Raw genomic sequence first — 17,916 nt, forward strand, 5'->3', positions numbered from 1 at the left:
GGGTTTTTCCTTCTAAAAACTCTCTCCAGCTAAAGGAAAGGGAACAGGGGATATTATTGCCACTTAAACACATCCAATGTTGGTGGGTGTCTTTCTCATCTGAATGCTCTGATCTATGCCGGGTGCTCCCCTGCTTTGCTTCTCATAGGAAGTTGGGACTTTCAGTTTGCTTGCTTGGTGTGTGATTCAACTCTGAAAAGTGACCTTGTAAAACTGGCACCATCTTACTTAACAGATAGGTTTAATAGTTTTATTCAGAGTCATATGTGCTTACTCTAGTGACACAAATATGTGTTTACTACTTCTTACTCCAGTTAGCACTGCAGAACTATAACAGTAATGAGAAATTTAGCAGGATTTCAGTCAGCTGAATCTGCACAAGCTCCCTGAGGGCAGTAGGAATGTAGAGGTGCTTGAGGATATAATTTGAAGACATTTGAGCTGCGAAACCTTTATTACTAGTCATGAGGTACAGAGAAGAAAAATCTCAGCCTGACTCTCCGAACCCATGTTGAGTTGGGAGAGCTGTCGGTTCGAGAAATTATTTTACTTAAAAAACTTAGCAATTTTGATATGGAAGTCACTGAGAGTCAAACATGGAACACCGCAACACCACAATTGCATTTTTGCCAAGCTTTGAGCATAACACTGTGTTTTAACTTGCTACTCCTTCAAGGACATAAAAATTCCACAATATTTCAACTTGCATTTATGAAACACCATTCTTCAGGAATATGGGTTGATTACATTAGTGTGAAGGGCTTTTCTGGTGGTTTTTCTCAAGGAATGCAACAAGAAATGCTTGTGAGTACTATTGACTGTGCTGTCTAGGTACAATGAACATAGATTAAATATCTCTACATCACAACAAGCTGTTGAATCGAGAAACAGTAACGGCAAGCTACATCATTAGCTTCTCACTTCAATTTCTCACATACTTTGTGTTTGGGTTCTATACTTCAGTAAAATTTCACCTCAGACCATTGTTGCTTATCTGGAAAGAAATTCAGTCTTGATATTAAACAAAAGTGAAAAAGGAAAAGAAATAGTTTAATAGACAGTTTGTCCACAGCCAAAGATTCAAACTCACAAGATCTGCAGATTTTTTTAGATACAGTAACTAAACTTCGTTTACAGGAGCATAGTACTTGACCAGTCTTTGCTTCTATCTGTCGTGGTCCTATAGTATTGATTAAAAAACATACAATGCTTGCTGCAATCATAACCAAAACATTTTCTCTTGAATGGTAGCCATGGTAACTCTTCTTTTCCTGTGCTGAACAAAATAGTAGGACACCAGAAAGACCTACCAGCTAAAGAATTTTCTCACATACTGGGCCAGATTCTGATCTATGCTGTGGTCTCTTTGTGCCGCACCACCAGCATAAAGCTGTCCTGCACCTGGCTTAATTAGCCATGGGAAGATTAACCCAGTGGAGGGGAGCTGCTGGTGGCATAGAGCTGACCAGGGAAAAGGGGGCATGGCTAAGGGTCTCCATCCTTCCTGGTGATTCCCAGGTCCAATATAGGTCATTAGAAGGGATCCTAGAAACCCATTTGCCATGGAAAAACACAGAATTCACATTTTTACAGAGAATCTTTAGTTTTTACATTTTATGAAAAAATAAAAACATATACAGTAGAATGAATCCCGTTTATCCAAGCCTCCATTATCCTGCTCTCCATATTAACAAATGGGCTGACAGCGGGAGGCCTGGGCCCATGATCGAGCACTGAATTTAGGTTGTGAAGTGACATCTAGGACCCAGGTTGTCTTGATCTTTCTGAGGTTATAGCCTGACTCTGACCTGAAAATCATAACACACATCTCTCCAGCACCGAGTATAGACTAATGCAATGAACTCTACTGTACATTGGTGTGCCGATTAAACAGATCCTTGGCCTGCATGTTATGAAGAAAATGGCATCAGATGGGATCTTCCTAACCTGCATTGCTCTATTTAATGGTTGTCTTTTGGTGGATCCAGCTTCAGTTTTGAGTTTTAACATACAAATCTGTAAATAAACTGGGTCCCTCATATACTACCAAGCTTCTAACGACAGTTGGCCGAAACATTTCAAACATTTTCAATGAAAAATGTGTTCCATTTTCCGACCAGCTGTACTGCTTATGTGGTATGTACCATTTCACCCTTAGTTAATGAGGTTTGACCTCTGGTGCTGAGTCACTCTGAACTTTAGAAGTGCCACTGAAAAATCTGTACCAAAAGTGCTAAGTAAAAAGTCAATAGGGTTTGCATAATTTTGGAGATCAGCTAGCATGTAACAGCTTGAAGGACAGGGGCCATAGTTTTTATTGTGTTTTCAAAGTACCTGGAGTGGTTTGCCAGGCAGGAGGCATGAATGAACTATTATCCCTTTATGAACTCATTTAATCATACAGCTTTATTACATACATGAAGATCCAGTGTTTTGCTTCCTATTTAGAGAGCGAAAACAGTACTTAAAATAAACTGACGTACTCATAAACTGACAGGGCAATAAAATCCTGGAAACAATATCTTGACTGATCCTCAAACCCACCATAGTCTTTATATTTCATCAACCACGGAGGATATCAAGCTTCATGTTGACTAAGAAAGTTGAGACTGTTTACAGTTGTAAACTGTTACGGTTCAGTCAAATATTGGACTATTTGTTTCTGCCTCTGGACTGAAAATTGCATGTAATCCTCATTCACAGAATTGAAATCCACTCCTTTGTTGATCAAGATAACTATAAGTGGATTTTCTGATTTGTCAAATCTACTCCATACAACTTTGATGATTCTCCATAGAGTTATTTTAATGCAGTGCATGCAGCTATAATATATGTGTGATTCTTTTTTCCTGTAGGCATTCATGTCAATGTTCCAGATCCTTACACAGGAAGGATGGGTGGATGTCATGGATCAGACTCTTAATGCTGTAGGACATATGTGGGCACCTGTAGTTGCTATTTACTTTATACTTTATCATCTTTTTGCTACACTGGTAAGTTTTGACCTGCACATTTTCAGTGCTTTCCTTTGCTGCAGATTGCTGAATATTTCTTGTCTTGTGTATTTTAGTCAGCTAACTAAATCTTATTGCCATGCTCATTCTTAATTTTTTATGAAGGGACATGGGATTAATTCTTTGATGTATCATGAAATCTAGCCTTAATCTTTGTGGTACATGGTGGCCAATCTTTGTTCTGGTGTGAGGTTTTCTGCATAAGACCTAAGTCCCACTGTAACCTAATACTATAATTGTTAAGTACCATGAGCCCTCATAGTTCAAATGATCACAGAGTGAAACAAGGGCTAGTATTTATCATGCAGAGATGCCCTCTTCAGTTTCATTGCATTCCCTTCACAGCTGTAATTAAACTGAAGAAAAGAAGTTTAAAGCCTCATGGTACAAATTGTTAATTAGAAATCAGTACAATGCTTTTTCTATTATATGATGCAGAAATGAACACATGGGAAATATGCGATGCAGCATATTAACTAATAAAACAATCAAAATTAATACAGCAACTCCTGGATCTGTGTGGAAGTTTGGATTATATCTAAAGACATCTTTTCTGGGTATGCTGCAAATGGCCAAGGTTATGTCTTTCTAGGTAGAGAGCAGAAGGAAAGCATTTCTGCAAAAATTCTAGATAAGTTAGGGCCTTGGTACTGTTTTTCAGATGCTGACCACAGAGAACACCACAATCCAATCCATGGTCCCCTTAGTTTCCATCAGTCCCTGAGACTAAATAGATGCATTTACCACTAATTTCTCACGGTGCTCATCATATATTTTGTATTAAAAATAAGAATATTCTTATTCCTACTTTCTCTGTCCTCCATTCCTTTCTCTGACTTTCAGACCCTCCCTACCTTATCTACAGTATAGCTTTTCTTACCTGACTTACTCTATGTTTACCTATGTACACCTATGTACCTCTTTTCTGTTGTTTGTTTCACTGATTATAGAATTTCACCTGCACCATACCAATCAGATGAGTTCTTTCATATGGGCCAAAATGCTGACCCAATAATAGGTGCCAGTAAGGGGCATCTGATTCTCTTACAGCTACTTAACCAGCTCCTCACCAAACCAGCTGATCCTGAATAGGATCAGGCCGGATGGGGGGGGGGGGGGATGACTCCTGCTCTGCCATCAGGAATCACAAGTTGTTTGGTGGCTAGAGCAGCTTATGTATATGGAACTGGGAAAATGATCCTGGACTTGGAAACACATGTTGTAAAGTTGATTGGGGGGTATGGGGAAATCTCACGCTCCCCTTTCTCTGACAGTGCAAAGGATGTTCTTGGCCCAGTGGGCCACATCCTTCCTTGTCTAATATCTCCATTTCAAGAGAATCAGTCTCCCAAGTGCTGTGCTACCTCCCTACATCTCATCCTCAGCCCTGTTCTGGGAATACTCCTGTACATACCAATCCGTTGGTTTCTTCCATGGTATGTGGGGTTGTATGGGCACACACATATTACACTCACCCTGTCCCCACACACAATGGAAGAGTAGAAAGGAAACTGCAAGGAGTAATTTGCAGTTGCCTGATCCCTATCTGAATGATACCATATAGTGTCTCTGCAATTAATAAAGCGCATCTGAGTAGCAGGGAGAACACATGGTTAAAGTTGACATTTCAGCTCTCAGATCTTCTCAGACTATAGAAGGGGAAAGAAATCATAGTAGAACAAAGTTGTATGGAGACAAAAGAAAATGAAAATAGAAATAACAACACTGAAAAATGAAGAGGGAGAATGTAAGAGAAAAATGAATGTTTGATCAGTGAAGAGATGTGGAAAGGGTCAGGTTGCTACCAAAACAAACAAGAAGAGGTCTAAGAATAAACAATAAGTGGCTAAAAAATAAAGCAATTAAATGTAGAAGTAAATAATAACTTTCAGGAGCCAGAGCAAGGAGGAGTGATAATTGTATGCACTTGGCAAAGAAGACTGTAGAGAGTTGGAAATAAATGATTCGGTTTCTCAATAGAAGCTGAGGAAAAGTTGAGGCTTGAAGAAAAAAAATTATTTTGGAAGTGAAGACTATAAATCCCGATGGGAACTGAGGAGGTTAAACAAATAATAAGTTTGGGTTTAACTGTTGTTTTGTGATAAGTGCTCTAAGGTTTATGGTGAAGTGAAAGAGAATGATGAAAGTCTTGTGTGTCTTGATTGTATTTGTGTTTATATTGTTTTCATTAATATTTATTATTTAATAATAATAATATTTAATAATAAATTTATAGTGTTTTAATTAATGATCTGGAGGATGGTGTGGACTGCATTCTCAGCAAGTTTGCAGATGACACTAAACTGGGAGGAGTGGTAGATACGCTGGAGGGTAGGGATAGGATACAGAGGGACCTAGATAAATTAGAGGATTAGGCCAAAAGAAATATGATGAGGTTCAACAGGGACAAGTGCAGAGTCCTGCACTTAGGACGGAAGAATGCCATTCACTGTTACAGACTAGGGACCGAATGTCTAGGAAGCAGTTCTGCAGAAAAGGACGTAGGGGTTACAGTGGACGAGAAGCTGGACATGAGTCAACAGTGTGCCCTTGTTGCCAAGAAGGCTAATGGCATTTTGGGCTGTATAAGTAGGGGCATTGCCAGCAGATCGAGGGATGTGATCATTCCCTCTATTCGACATTGGTGAGGCCTCATCTGGAGTACTGTGTCCAATTTTGGGCCCCACACTACAAGAAGGATGTGGAAAAATTGGAAAGAGTCCAGCGGAGGGCAACAAAAATGATTAGGGAGCTGGAGCACATGATTTATGAGGAGAGGCTGAGGAAACTGGGATTATTTAGTCTGCAGAAGAGAAGAATGAGGGGGGATTTGATAGCTGCTTTCAACTACCTGAAAGGGGGTTCCAAAGAGGATGGATCTAGACTGTTCTCAGTGGTAGCAGATGACAGAACAAGGAGTAATGGTCTCAAGTTGCAGTGGGGAAGGTTTAGGTTGGATATTAGGAAAAACTTTTTCACTAGGAGGGTGGTGAAGCACTGGAATGGGTTATCTAGGGAGGTGGTGGAATCTCCTTCCTTAGAGGTTTTTAAGGTCAGGCTTGACAAAGCCCTGGCTGAGATGATTTAGTTGGGAATTGGTCCTGCTTTGAGCAGGGGGTTGGACTAGATGACCTCCTGAGGTTCCTTCCAACCCTGATATTCTATGATTCTAGGATATATATGTGTATAGATATATATGACATAATGAGGTTACTAACTTGCCATCTATTTAATAGTTACTGTGTGTCTCTTCAGTGTAAACAGTAAGTAGTAAATGCCAATATAAATAGTTTCTTAACTGTTATGGTCAGGCTTTATGTATTACAGTATAATAGACTATGCAGGTTGTTCAAAGAAAAACTACTATACCATAAAATTCTGACAGAATGACAAATTCTCACTGATAATTGTTAATGATTAGAGTGTTTCATGCTAGTGAAGAGGTACTATATCTGAATTCTGCCTTGCTTTAGCATTTTAAAGGCCACTTTAATATTTAACACAGCAACCTCAGGACTGAAATCTGTTACCACTAATAGATGAAGTAATGTTTAATTATATAGTCTATTAAATATGCTCTCCACAGCAAGTGCAGGAAATCGCCTAAATATCGTCCAAGCAAATACGTTACAATAAGAACATTCCTTTTTCTGAAGATTGACATTTTCCAGAAATTATTTGTCCAATATGTTGTTTATATTTCATGGTCCTGTGTATGAGCCAAGTTTTCAAAAGTGCTTAAGTGAAGCACTCTCATTATTTGCCACATCAGGGCCCAAGCCATAAAAGGAAGCTACTTCTCTCTATTGGAAATCCCGAATGAGGGTATCAGCAGAACCACCATCTAACCCCTCTTGGGGTGAATTCCCTGGCAGTACAAAATGCCTTGCAAAAGTGACTTCGGCGCTTGAAGTCTGTCTGCATTCCTATGCACCTAAACACCATAGACTTTCAATGCCACTTAGGCTCCTTAATCCCTACAATATTTTTAAAAATGGGATTTATGCCTATAAGCCACTTAGGCACTTTTGAAAACTTGGCTTTATTATTTATTGCATAACGTAGTTTTGTAGTATTTCTCCTACTAAGAGCTACTTCAGGATTACACTTTGTTTCTTGTTATAATTACTTTGATTAATGTTAAGTGATTTTCTCCTGTTAGGTACATTTCAAAGGATATTCATTAAACATAAATAATGGATTGATCATGGAGTTTAAAATCTTCAAATTGTAATTTTGTTTAATTATTGTATACACAGCTAAATATAATATACTACCTATAAAAAGACTAGTAGAAACAAAGGGTGAAATTCTAGCCTCATTGAAGTCAATGGCAAAATTTCCAGGTATTTCAGTGTGGTCAGGATTTCACCCACAGTATTTAATATTGCTTCGTAAGGGAACTCAAACTTTTTAAAAAATATTTTAATTGTTTTGTAGATTTTGCTCAGCTTGTTTGTTGCTGTTATTTTGGACAACTTGGAACTTGATGAAGATCTAAAGAAGCTTAAGCAAGTAAGAGTATTTTGGGGGTTCTTTTTTGTTTTTTTCATGCTGGAAGATATTTGCATCAGAGCGTAATCATGCCCACCAATCCCCTGCTAAAAATGTAGATTTTGTGTACATAATGGCACATTTTATAACATTCATCTTAGAATGGCTTCATTTCACCTATCATTATTGGCTTTTTGTTCACATTTCAGGTTAGTTCATCCATTTAACTAAATAGTTATTGAGATCAAGGGCCTAATCCTGCTCCGATTGAAATCAGTGACAAAACTTGTTGCAGGATTAGGGCTGGAATGGAGAACTATTTTATCAATGGCTTTTTTTAAGCTCTGAAATAGTGAAAAAATACTGTGTGTCACAAGTTAGTGTAGAATTATCCTCTTTCACATATTAAAAAAAAGGTTAACTCACCTGCTTAGATTATTTACATTGAAATCCTAAACTAGGGATGGTGTGCCAAATTAACTCGTATTAATGCTGTTCAGATGGATTGCTCTTTTTTGCTTTGGGGACTAAAGTAATTCATTTGTTCCATTTATTTTGTATGTGATTGTTTACTACAAGCTGTTGACTGGCCTAAGGATGGCTGTGGGCTCAAAGGTGATTTATGGGCTATTCTTCCTTTGTACCTGAATTTTTTTCAAGAATGATATTGTCAGAGACATCTCTATCACTTTGTGGCACTTGCAAACAATAGTATTACAGAAATACTTGACGCTCTTTAGCAGACTTCTGTAACCATTGCTTATTAATGATCCAATATTCTGCCTCAGCTATGTGTTGCAAGGTTGAACTAAGTTGTTTCTGACAATATGCCCATTGCACGGGGAACTCTTTACTGGCACTAACAAATCTAAAAACTGGGCTTGAATAGGAGTATTCATAAGCTTAAAGTTATTTGTATGCTTAAAACCCTTGCTGAATAGGGGACTACATCAGATAATCTTGGGAATATAGTAGAGCAACACAGATTGTGCATTTTGCCTCTCACAAGTCCATAAAAGCTAAAATGACCTGAAATAAAAATGACTTGGGTGTGTAGGAAGCAAGTTACCCATTACTAACGTTTTACAGGAAATTTTCAAAGGTGTGTAAGGCCCAGGTTTTTGAAGGTATTCAGACATTGAAATAGGAATGTGATTCCCCTGGTCGTGTACACATACTTGTGCTAGCACTCAGTGAGCTAACACGAATATAAATAGCAGCATAGCTGTGGTAACATGGATGATGGCCGCAGAAGCACAGCTGAGCTGTGCCATGTACAAACCCATCTGAAAGTGGTGGATACATACTCATCATGGTTCAACTGTGCCTCCATGCCACTACTCATGATAGTGCAGCTCCATGAGAATTAGCATGAGTACGTGTACACAAGCAGGGGAATCACACCCCTAGCTTGTAGCATAGACATGGGCTCGTCTGACAGGCATTGCAATACTGAGGTTATAAGTCTTATTGAAAGGCAGTAGGACTTAGGCTTTTAAGTCACGAAGGTGCTTTTGAAAATGTTACTACTAGTCACAAGGCTATGGTACGTGCTTTTAATGTTTCTCTGTATTTAAAACAACAACCTTTTTTTACAGACGATTGCTCAGTGATGTTAAAATTCTTCCCTTCATATATTTTACACAAAAGTAATTAATATTATATGTAGTCTTTTCTGCTTAAAGAAGTATTTACAGTGAAAACAGTTAAAAATGTGTCTTTGAAATTAATGATTGTGCAACCGATTAAAGGACTCAAGGAGAAAGTTTTCCCTTGAGGTAAATGTGATGGCATCCCAGGCTCGGTGCTGATAGTGGCTGTGCACTATTATACTGAATTATTGGTTTTCTTATCACAGAAGATAAAGCAGAGTATTTAATTCAATGACATTTTGGCTTCTCCATTATAAACCGATCATGAGAAGGAGGAAAAGATTGTGGGGTAATTGTTGTTTTTAATCGGGGGCATATCTGTAATGAAAATGGTTCTGTATCATTGCATAGAAAAAATATATTTCTCTGTGTTTAATTAAAAGCTGAATGAAATGCCAAGAAATGATGCAAGCAACAGACCAGCTAATTTACAAGTCACTGATTCTCTAGAAATGTCCTGTATACCAGATAAAAATGCATCACCCTTTAGAAAATCCACATGCCTGTTTTGGGTGGGGTGGGTTTGCCTTGGGTTTTTGTTTTTGTTTTTTCATTTTCTGCTCCTTGGGGAATTCTGCACCAAAAAATTAAAAATTCTATGCACCATATTTTAAAATTCTGAAAATTTTACTATATGTACAATTTTACTATATATACAACACTATATAATCACGCCAGTTTCAATTATTTTGGTAATTTATTTCAAAATACCCGTCAGCAAGTATGTCTGTAACAATACAGGCACACTCAAAAATTCCCCCAGGAATAGAGTTAAAGAAACCCCCATGACAACCCAGTTCCTGTTTCTCTGCCCCCAACCCCAAGCTTAGGGGGAGGAATAACTCAGTGATTTGCACATTGGCCTGCTAAACTAAGGGCTGTGAGTTCAAACCTTGAGGGGGGCCAGTTAGGAATTTGGGGCAAAAATCTGTCTGGGGATTGGTCCTGCTTTGAGCAGAGGGTTGGACTAGATGATCTCCTGAGGTCCCTTCTGACCCTGATATTCTATGATCATCATATTACATAAAGGCAGAATATTTGGTAATTTCTGAACATTGTGCACAATGGCCATTTCTGGCATAAATATTCTATAGATGGATTTGAAAATATACCCCTTCATGCAAGAGTGAGTCAGTAAAAGGTTGCCAAATGGTCTAGAAATAAATCAATTTAAACTCTCAAGAAACTGTAGTGCATTCTTGGACACTATTTTTCTAAGCAGGAAAATTAATGCAGAGAAGAGATTCAGGTGATATATCAAATGTACTAAAATATTGGCAATACCCTGCACGGTGCTGACCACCCTCAGCTCCTTTTGACGTTAGTAGGAGTCAAGGGTGCTCAACACCTTCCAGAATTGGGAAATGTTAATGCAATGTTGTTAATGCAAAAGCAACATTTCCTTCATCTGAAAGTCAGACAATTCAATACTATGATTTTGCAGAAGCCCTAATTCAGGCCTCCTGCTAACAGTGGTATTCTATTTTATTTGAATGTGGTTCAGTCAGAGAAAGCAGAATCTGTAGCCTCTACCTTAGATTCATATGCAGTTGCTTATTCATTGTCAAATGATTATTTTTAAATGCAGTTAGAAAAAATGTTTTTAATCCCCTTGCCTCTTCAGACCTGGCTGAGAGCAGTTAATTTCATGCTTTTGAGCAAGAAAAAAATCTCCGAAGAGCAGTACACTTTGTGCAGTAAAACAAATGCAGAGTAAGATTATTTTTAATTAAGAAAAAGATAGCACATATTTTCAGACATAGAAAAATGTTATAATTCCAGAAAAAAAAGTATGCGAGCCCTCATCCACCAGCATTGAGATGTGGGAAGAAAAGTGAGCTAAATTTTGGGGAAATGGGCATCACACAGCACCACAGGCAGGTGGATGGTAGGGTTGTGGAGGCAGCTGTTTTTGGCAGGTCAAAGGAAGCTTGCCCTGTCAGCCCTGGATTCATTGCAGGCACATGTTTGTGCTCAGACTCTAGTGGTAGCTTTGATCCTAACAGATAATGATCCAACTAATTACCTTTCTGCAGAATGAATTGTGGATGTTGCTCCACATTGTAAATAACAATTCGGATATCTGTAGTTTACATATATATGTATATATATATGATTTGTTAATCAATGTTGGTACATCCATTTTTAGGTTCTGAGTAATTTAAAAGAGAGTCATAAGGATTTCAATCTCTTGTTCCTTTCACTTTATTCTCCATCTTTCTCTCCTCACCCGTCTCCAGTACACACCCCACTTACTCTTCTGCTCATTCCTATAGTCTTCTCTGTGCGTGACTACTCCACTCATTCAACCCCACTTTGACATACAAGGTGCAAGGCTCTCCTTTCTTCTGCAGAATAAAGCAACTCCTCCTTATCCCTGTCTGGCTGTTATTGGCTCTCAGCTAGGTGGACCCGATATTTCGGTGACATACACACACAGTGCCCTACAATCCTTTGTTTACTTTAGCTGTTAGGAGGCCTGCTCAGCATTTGCCAGCCTGGCTGTAGAGAAAGTATGACTGTTCATCCCACCTGTTAAAAGCTTCAGCTGGTACGAAGTGCAGCAGTCCATCTGTTTATTAGCATAGGTTCCATGAACACGTTGACCTGGCACTGGATCCCCACTGGATGCAGAATTCAGCGCAAGGGCTCTGTCCTAATATTCAGAGCCTCCCCTCAGGTTGGCTGTTGGTACTTGAGAGATTATCACTCCCTCCATGACCTTTGACAACAGCTACATTCCAATGGAAAAAAACCTGTCCACCAGTAGGGGGCTCACAGGGCCGGCTTTAGGCCGATTCAGCCGATTCGGCTGAATTGGGCCCCGCGCTAAGAGGGCCCCGCGCCGCAACTCTCCACCCCGCCCTCAGCTCACTTCCCCCTCCTCCCCTCCCCTGAATGCTCCGCCCCCTGCTCCTCCCCCTCCCCTGCTTCCCGCGAACCTCTGATTCGCGGGAAGTCTGAAAAGAAGCAGGGGCGGGCAGGCAGCACCAGGTAAGCTGGGGTGGCGGGGGGCGCGAGAAGGGCTCCGGGGAGGCGCGGCCCAGTCCGGCCCCGGTTCCGGCCGAGCACGCAGGCCCCAGCGGCTCTGGCCCGGCTTGGCTCCAGCCCGGCCCCCGCGGCGCGGCTCGGGTCCGGCCCGGCTCGGGTCCCGCGGTGCGGCTCGGGTCCCGCGGCGCGGCTCCGGCGCGGCGCGGCTCCGGTCCGGCGCGGCTCCGGCCCGGCCCGGCCCCCGCGGCGCGGCGTGGCTCCGGCGCGGCTCCGGCCCCCGCGGCGCAGCTCCGGCCCGGCCCCCGCGGCGTGGCTCCGGCCCGGCCCCGGGCCGGACCCAAGCCCGGCAACCCTGGCCGGATCGCGGCTCGATACCTGGGGGCGGGGCTTGCAGCAAGCCCCGCCCCCAGGAATCGGGCCCCGCTCTTGCTAAAGCTGGCCCTGGGGGCTCATAAGTGTTGTAGAAGGAACTTTCACAGGAGTTGGACCTAGACTACAGAACTCACTCCTGCCAGAGATAAGAATGACCAGGCCACTAATTTATTTAAAACTAAATATAAAACTCATTCCTTTGGCTTAGCTTTCCATAAGTTCTTTCCATTTCTGTCATACATGCACACACACGCGCACACACACAGTTTTTCTATTTTTAAATACTTGGGAGGTGCACAGATGCTTTTTGCATGGGAGCATAGATGAACAGATGGATAATACAGAGTATGGTCCAACCAACCCCTTACTTAACCCCCTTCATTAACTAACCCCATTAATGATCTCTGCTGATGGGCACTATATCCTTCACTGAATAAATCCAAGTTTTTGTTTGCTTTCTTAACTGCTGCTAGATATTAAGCTGATGGATTTGAGTCTCTGTACTTTGCCGCCCTCCAGGTATTCATCTCTTTATCCAAAGCAGTTCTAACAGCAGAGACTAGCTAGAAAACCAGTAAGCTGTGAAAATACATGCTATTTTTATAACTTCTGCTAGACACTCCTGCTGCTGTCTTTTTATGTGATCGTCTAGAGAGTAAATGAAGAAAGCACCATGAAATCACAGCATCCTGCTTCTTTTTTTTTATCTTTTCACTGTGAACTTTTGAGAAGAGAGATTTTAGGTGTTGCTTTTGTCCATGTTTTGGTCAGTAAAACATCAGAATTTCAAAAAGGCTTAAAATTAAATAAATATGGGAGTTAAAAGTTAGCAATCCAAAAATATTACATTTGTTACTTGTTATATCACCAAGATTCCTCAAAGAGAGGTCTTAAATAGGTCAGAGGAAACAAAATGGAAATAACTGTTTAGGGGAGATGAGAGATAACAATCAAAATATGAATTATATCAGCCAAGTCAAGGACCCTGTGCTCAGAGTAGGGGTGGTGTGAGGTGTTGTGCCTCTACAACATACCTGTGGAATTCAAGCTCAGCTACATTGACGTATGCGGAGAAGATGAAGGCTGGAGGTAGAAAAGGCAGAGACCTAAACTGTATGAACTTACACTGCTTTCCCCTTTCTCCTGGGAAGCCCCGTTTGGGATGGCCTTGGTAAGAAAAGCCCCTTCTCAGTGTTGCTGATGTAGGAGAATGGGGCCTTTGAGAAGTATGTAGAGTAATTGAAATGAGCTCTCTGACACAGAACAAAAGAAAAACTACACCTTAAAGTGGATTCTGTTAAACTGTTAAAGACCCGAAGATGGCTGTTAAAACGCAATGCTTTCTTTGTAAATATGAAAATACATTAACCCAATCAGAGTTTTACAGAGATTTTCTTTCTCAAGGTAAACCCTGACTTTTTTTTACAAACATTTTCACATACATTTTTTACAAACATTTTCATTTACAGCCTAAATAGATGGCAGCTAGCCAGTGCTCTGTGAACTGCTATCTACAATATTAAGCCTGGATCATTAGTACTGGGACACTTTATTTTGGAGTGCAATGGCTGCCTAGAAAGCAACCCATTTTAATAGGCTCTGTTGTGAGAGATTCAGTGCATTTGGAAGGGGCTATAGCCCTTAATGTTCCCTTTTCCCCTCTCATGCAAACCAAACCATAAACCACTAGATTTCAACACAAGGTGTAATCATTGCACATGGACACAGCTGACAGCAGCCCTGACCTTTTGTGATCTGATAGCCATTGGTCATCTGAACCAGCAAGTCTGCAATAATAAGCATAAATTATCCCAGCTGTTTTATCAGTCTTAACAGAAACCACCACCAACAGCATATTGAACATTTAAGGACAGCTGTTGAGTAGCCAATCAATTCACAATGCTGTTTATGTTTTATATAAGCCTTTGGGTCTGGCTAGTCACTTGAAGAACTAATATTTTTTCAGAAGAGAAAAAGCAATAAATTTGTTTGCTCACTTCATATCTTAGATCAGTTGCTGATTCACGAAATAAGATTTAGATGTGCTTAGAGTAAACAGGCTGCAGGCAATAGCTGAAAATATATATTTTTTAAACTCATCCGAGCTGCACAGGAAACCAAAACTAGCAATGGTGGCTGTCATTTTCAAGCTCTGGGTAGTGATATCAATAGATCCACATAAAGCTCTTAAAAGGCTCTCACATGTCAGGTTTTCTGCATTTCCTGTAGCACATTAATGTTAGTCTGCAACAAAATGGCAGATGAAATTCAGTGTTGATAAATCCAAAATAATGCACATTGGAAAACATAATCCCAACTATGCATATATAATGATGGAGTCTAAATTAGCTGTTACCACTCAAAAAAGAGATCTTGGAGTCATTGTGGATAGTTCTCTGAAAACAGCCACTCAATGTGCAGCGGCAGTCAAAAAAGCTAACAGAATGTTGGGAATCATCAAGAATAAGACAGAAAATATTGTATTGCCTCTATATAAATTTGTGGTATGCCCATATCTTGAATACTGCATGCAGATGTGATTGCTCCATCTCAAAAAAGATATATTGGAATTGGAAAAGGTTCAGAAAAGGGCAACAATGATTAGGGGTATGGAACAGCTTCCATATGAGGAAAGATTAAAAGATTCCATATGAGGAAAGATTAAAAAGCCTGGGACTGTTCAGCTTGGAAAACAGACGACTAAGGGGGGATATGAAAGAGGTCTATAAAATCATGACTGGTGAGGAGAAAGTAAATAAGGAAGTGTTATTTACTCCTTCTCATAACACAAGAACTAGGGGTCACCAAATGAAATTAATAGGTAGCAGGTTTTGAAACAAACAAAAGGAAATATTTCTTCACACAACACACAGTCTAACTTTGGAACTCCTTGCCAGAGGATGTTGTGAAGGCCAAGATTATAACAGGATTTAAAAAAACCTAGATAAATTCATGGATAGGTCCATCGATGGCTATTAGCCAGAATGAGCAGGGATGGTTCCCTAGCCTTGGTTTTGCCAGAAGCTGGGAATGGGCAACGGGATGGATCATTTGATGATTACCTGTTCTGTTCATTCCCTCTGAAGCACTGGGCATTGGCCGCTGTTGGAAGACAGGATACTGAGCTAGATGGACCTTTGGTCTGACTCAGTATGGCCATTCTTATGTTCTTATGTTATTACAGAGTCAGTAAACACACAGTAAGGGCCAAATTTGCATGGGATATACAGGATGTAAGTAACTGCAGCATAATAAGTCAGTAGCTTAACATTTTGATTCTGTGCTATCTCTTTAAATCTAAAATATAAAACATCACTGAAAATTCTTAGGGTACCATTTTGATCTTACAAGTCTTGTTTTTAGTATAATTTAAATCAGTGGAATAAAATTATCTTCTTATTTATTTCTATGACACCACGTTCTTCCAATTGATTTGCTGAGGCTGTAGGTGAGTTTAGGATTCCAGTGGTGTTACATGAGTCTAACCAAGAACAGACTTAGCCTCCAGAATTGCAATAAGACTTTCATTTGCATTTACACATATTTGTACTGCTTCCTTTCAAAACTTAGATATGCATCTTAGAAAACTTCACAGGTTAGGAAGAGCATTGTGCATGTTCCAAAGAAATGGGGAAAAAATAGAAATAAGGGAGGGGAAAATGATGCATTCTCTTCTCCCAATGATTTCAAATCATGAAAATATTAAGGGTGAAAACCTGGGTCAATATGAAGTCAGTGGAAGTTTTGACATTAAAGTCAATGGAGCCAAGATTTCATCCTAGGTGTATGTATAAAACTAACCATCACTTAGTGAGCTTAATGATGACTATTATCTCCTCCTCTCTCACCACCCACTTGGTGTACAGTGTTGAGAACTCAAGATCCTCTGTAGGCACTTGAAATAATGCTACAAATTGAAGCTCACTGTCCATCTCAGGAAGTGGGAAGCCTACATAATTGTAAAGTAGTGCTCAGCCTGCACCTGCCGTAAAAGTACAGTGATGTCACATTATTATTGGCAGAATGATTCAATAAATCTTCCATATAATGGTCAATCACTAGATAAGTTTCCTGAATCACTTTGCCAGCAATCCACACTCATTAACTTTTTATATCGAGTACAAGCTTAGGACAATATACATTCCATAGAAACATTGACCTATCATTACTTCACTGTCTTCCAGAACTGTCCTCAAAGGGTAAAGACCCAACAGAGAAAACATTCTCTCATCTGTCACTAATGTTAGCAAGTGTGACTCACAGATCTTGTTCTATTAATTCCTAAATTCAGCTACTTGGCCCCTCTCCTGCTATCCCTTCTCTGTTGAGCTCTGCAGAGAATGTGCTTTGTCCTTTTGAAAACTGAAAACATAATTCCATTGTTTCCTTCAGACCAGACTTCTTATTATGACTTCTGATCATGGACAAGTCACTCAGGGCCAAATTCTCATTAACACTGAGGCCCCTTTACAGGCAGTGTAAAGTGGCTTTAGTGTAAAAGCGTATCTGTCCCAGGATCTCCCTGTCTCTCACTTCCTTTATCCTACTTTGTGTCTGTCTAAAGCATTTAGAGTGAAGTGACTCTTTACTATGGCCTTGTCTACACTACAGGGGAAAGTTGATCTAAGTTACACAATTTGAGTTACGTTAGTAGCATAACTCAAGTCGACGTAGCTTAGATCTACTTACTGCGGGATCCACACTACGCTATGTTGATGGGAGACATTCTCCTGTCGACTCCCTTTACTCTTCTTGATACAGTGGAGTACTGGAGTCGATGGGAGAGCGATCTGCGGTTGATCTAGCAGGTCTTCACTAGACCCGCTAAATCAACCCCCGGTGCATCGATCACCACAGCGTTGATCCCCCGGTAAGTGTAGACAAGCCCAATGTGTTTGCAAAGTACTTCGCACAATGAGGTCCCATCTCAGTTGTGGCCTCTAAGCACTACAATACAATACTTAATAAATTATAATGGGGACCTTTACTGGGGCACAAGAGAGGAGAGGCCCTCACCCTTATACAACTGCTTAGCAGCCAGTCACAATCTGGACCATAATCAGTAAAGTATATAAGAAAAAATGTGCAAATTAAAATATGCTCTCTTTTAGCCAGCTCATGCAACTCCTATTCATACGAGCAGTCAGTTTGAAATCAGTGGGTCAAATTTGACTCTTAGTTAGTGGGGTTATACTGAATGGACATCTATGTAGCCTAGTAGAAAGAGGAGGAGGAGTATTACTACCGACCTTTTGCTTTTTAAACACATTTGGTTAATAGGGAAAACTATTTACAAAGTTTATTTTTCAATCTGCTTTTCTTTTTAAACATAAATAAACTCCCCACTTCGGGCTGAAATCAATATTTTCAGATAAATGTCTACTAAAATAAAG

General features: G+C 40.1%; 1 protein-coding gene across 2 annotated transcripts in view; it reads left to right on the forward strand.

Moving 5' to 3' along the window:
• NALCN (sodium leak channel, non-selective) overlaps nucleotides 1-17,916 on the forward strand; it is a 369,797-nt gene that overhangs the window by 247,315 nt on the left and 104,566 nt on the right. For both annotated transcript variants that reach the window (XM_065410363.1, XM_065410371.1), the window contains 2 exons: nucleotides 2,856-2,993; nucleotides 7,455-7,529. In XM_065410363.1, the coding sequence (XP_065266435.1) occupies nucleotides 2,856-2,993; nucleotides 7,455-7,529 (213 nt within the window). The remainder of the gene's footprint in view (nucleotides 1-2,855; nucleotides 2,994-7,454; nucleotides 7,530-17,916) is intronic.

This window comes from Emys orbicularis, chromosome 1 (genome assembly GCF_028017835.1).
Source record: "Emys orbicularis isolate rEmyOrb1 chromosome 1, rEmyOrb1.hap1, whole genome shotgun sequence".
NCBI classification, from domain to species: domain Eukaryota; kingdom Metazoa; phylum Chordata; order Testudines; family Emydidae; genus Emys; species Emys orbicularis.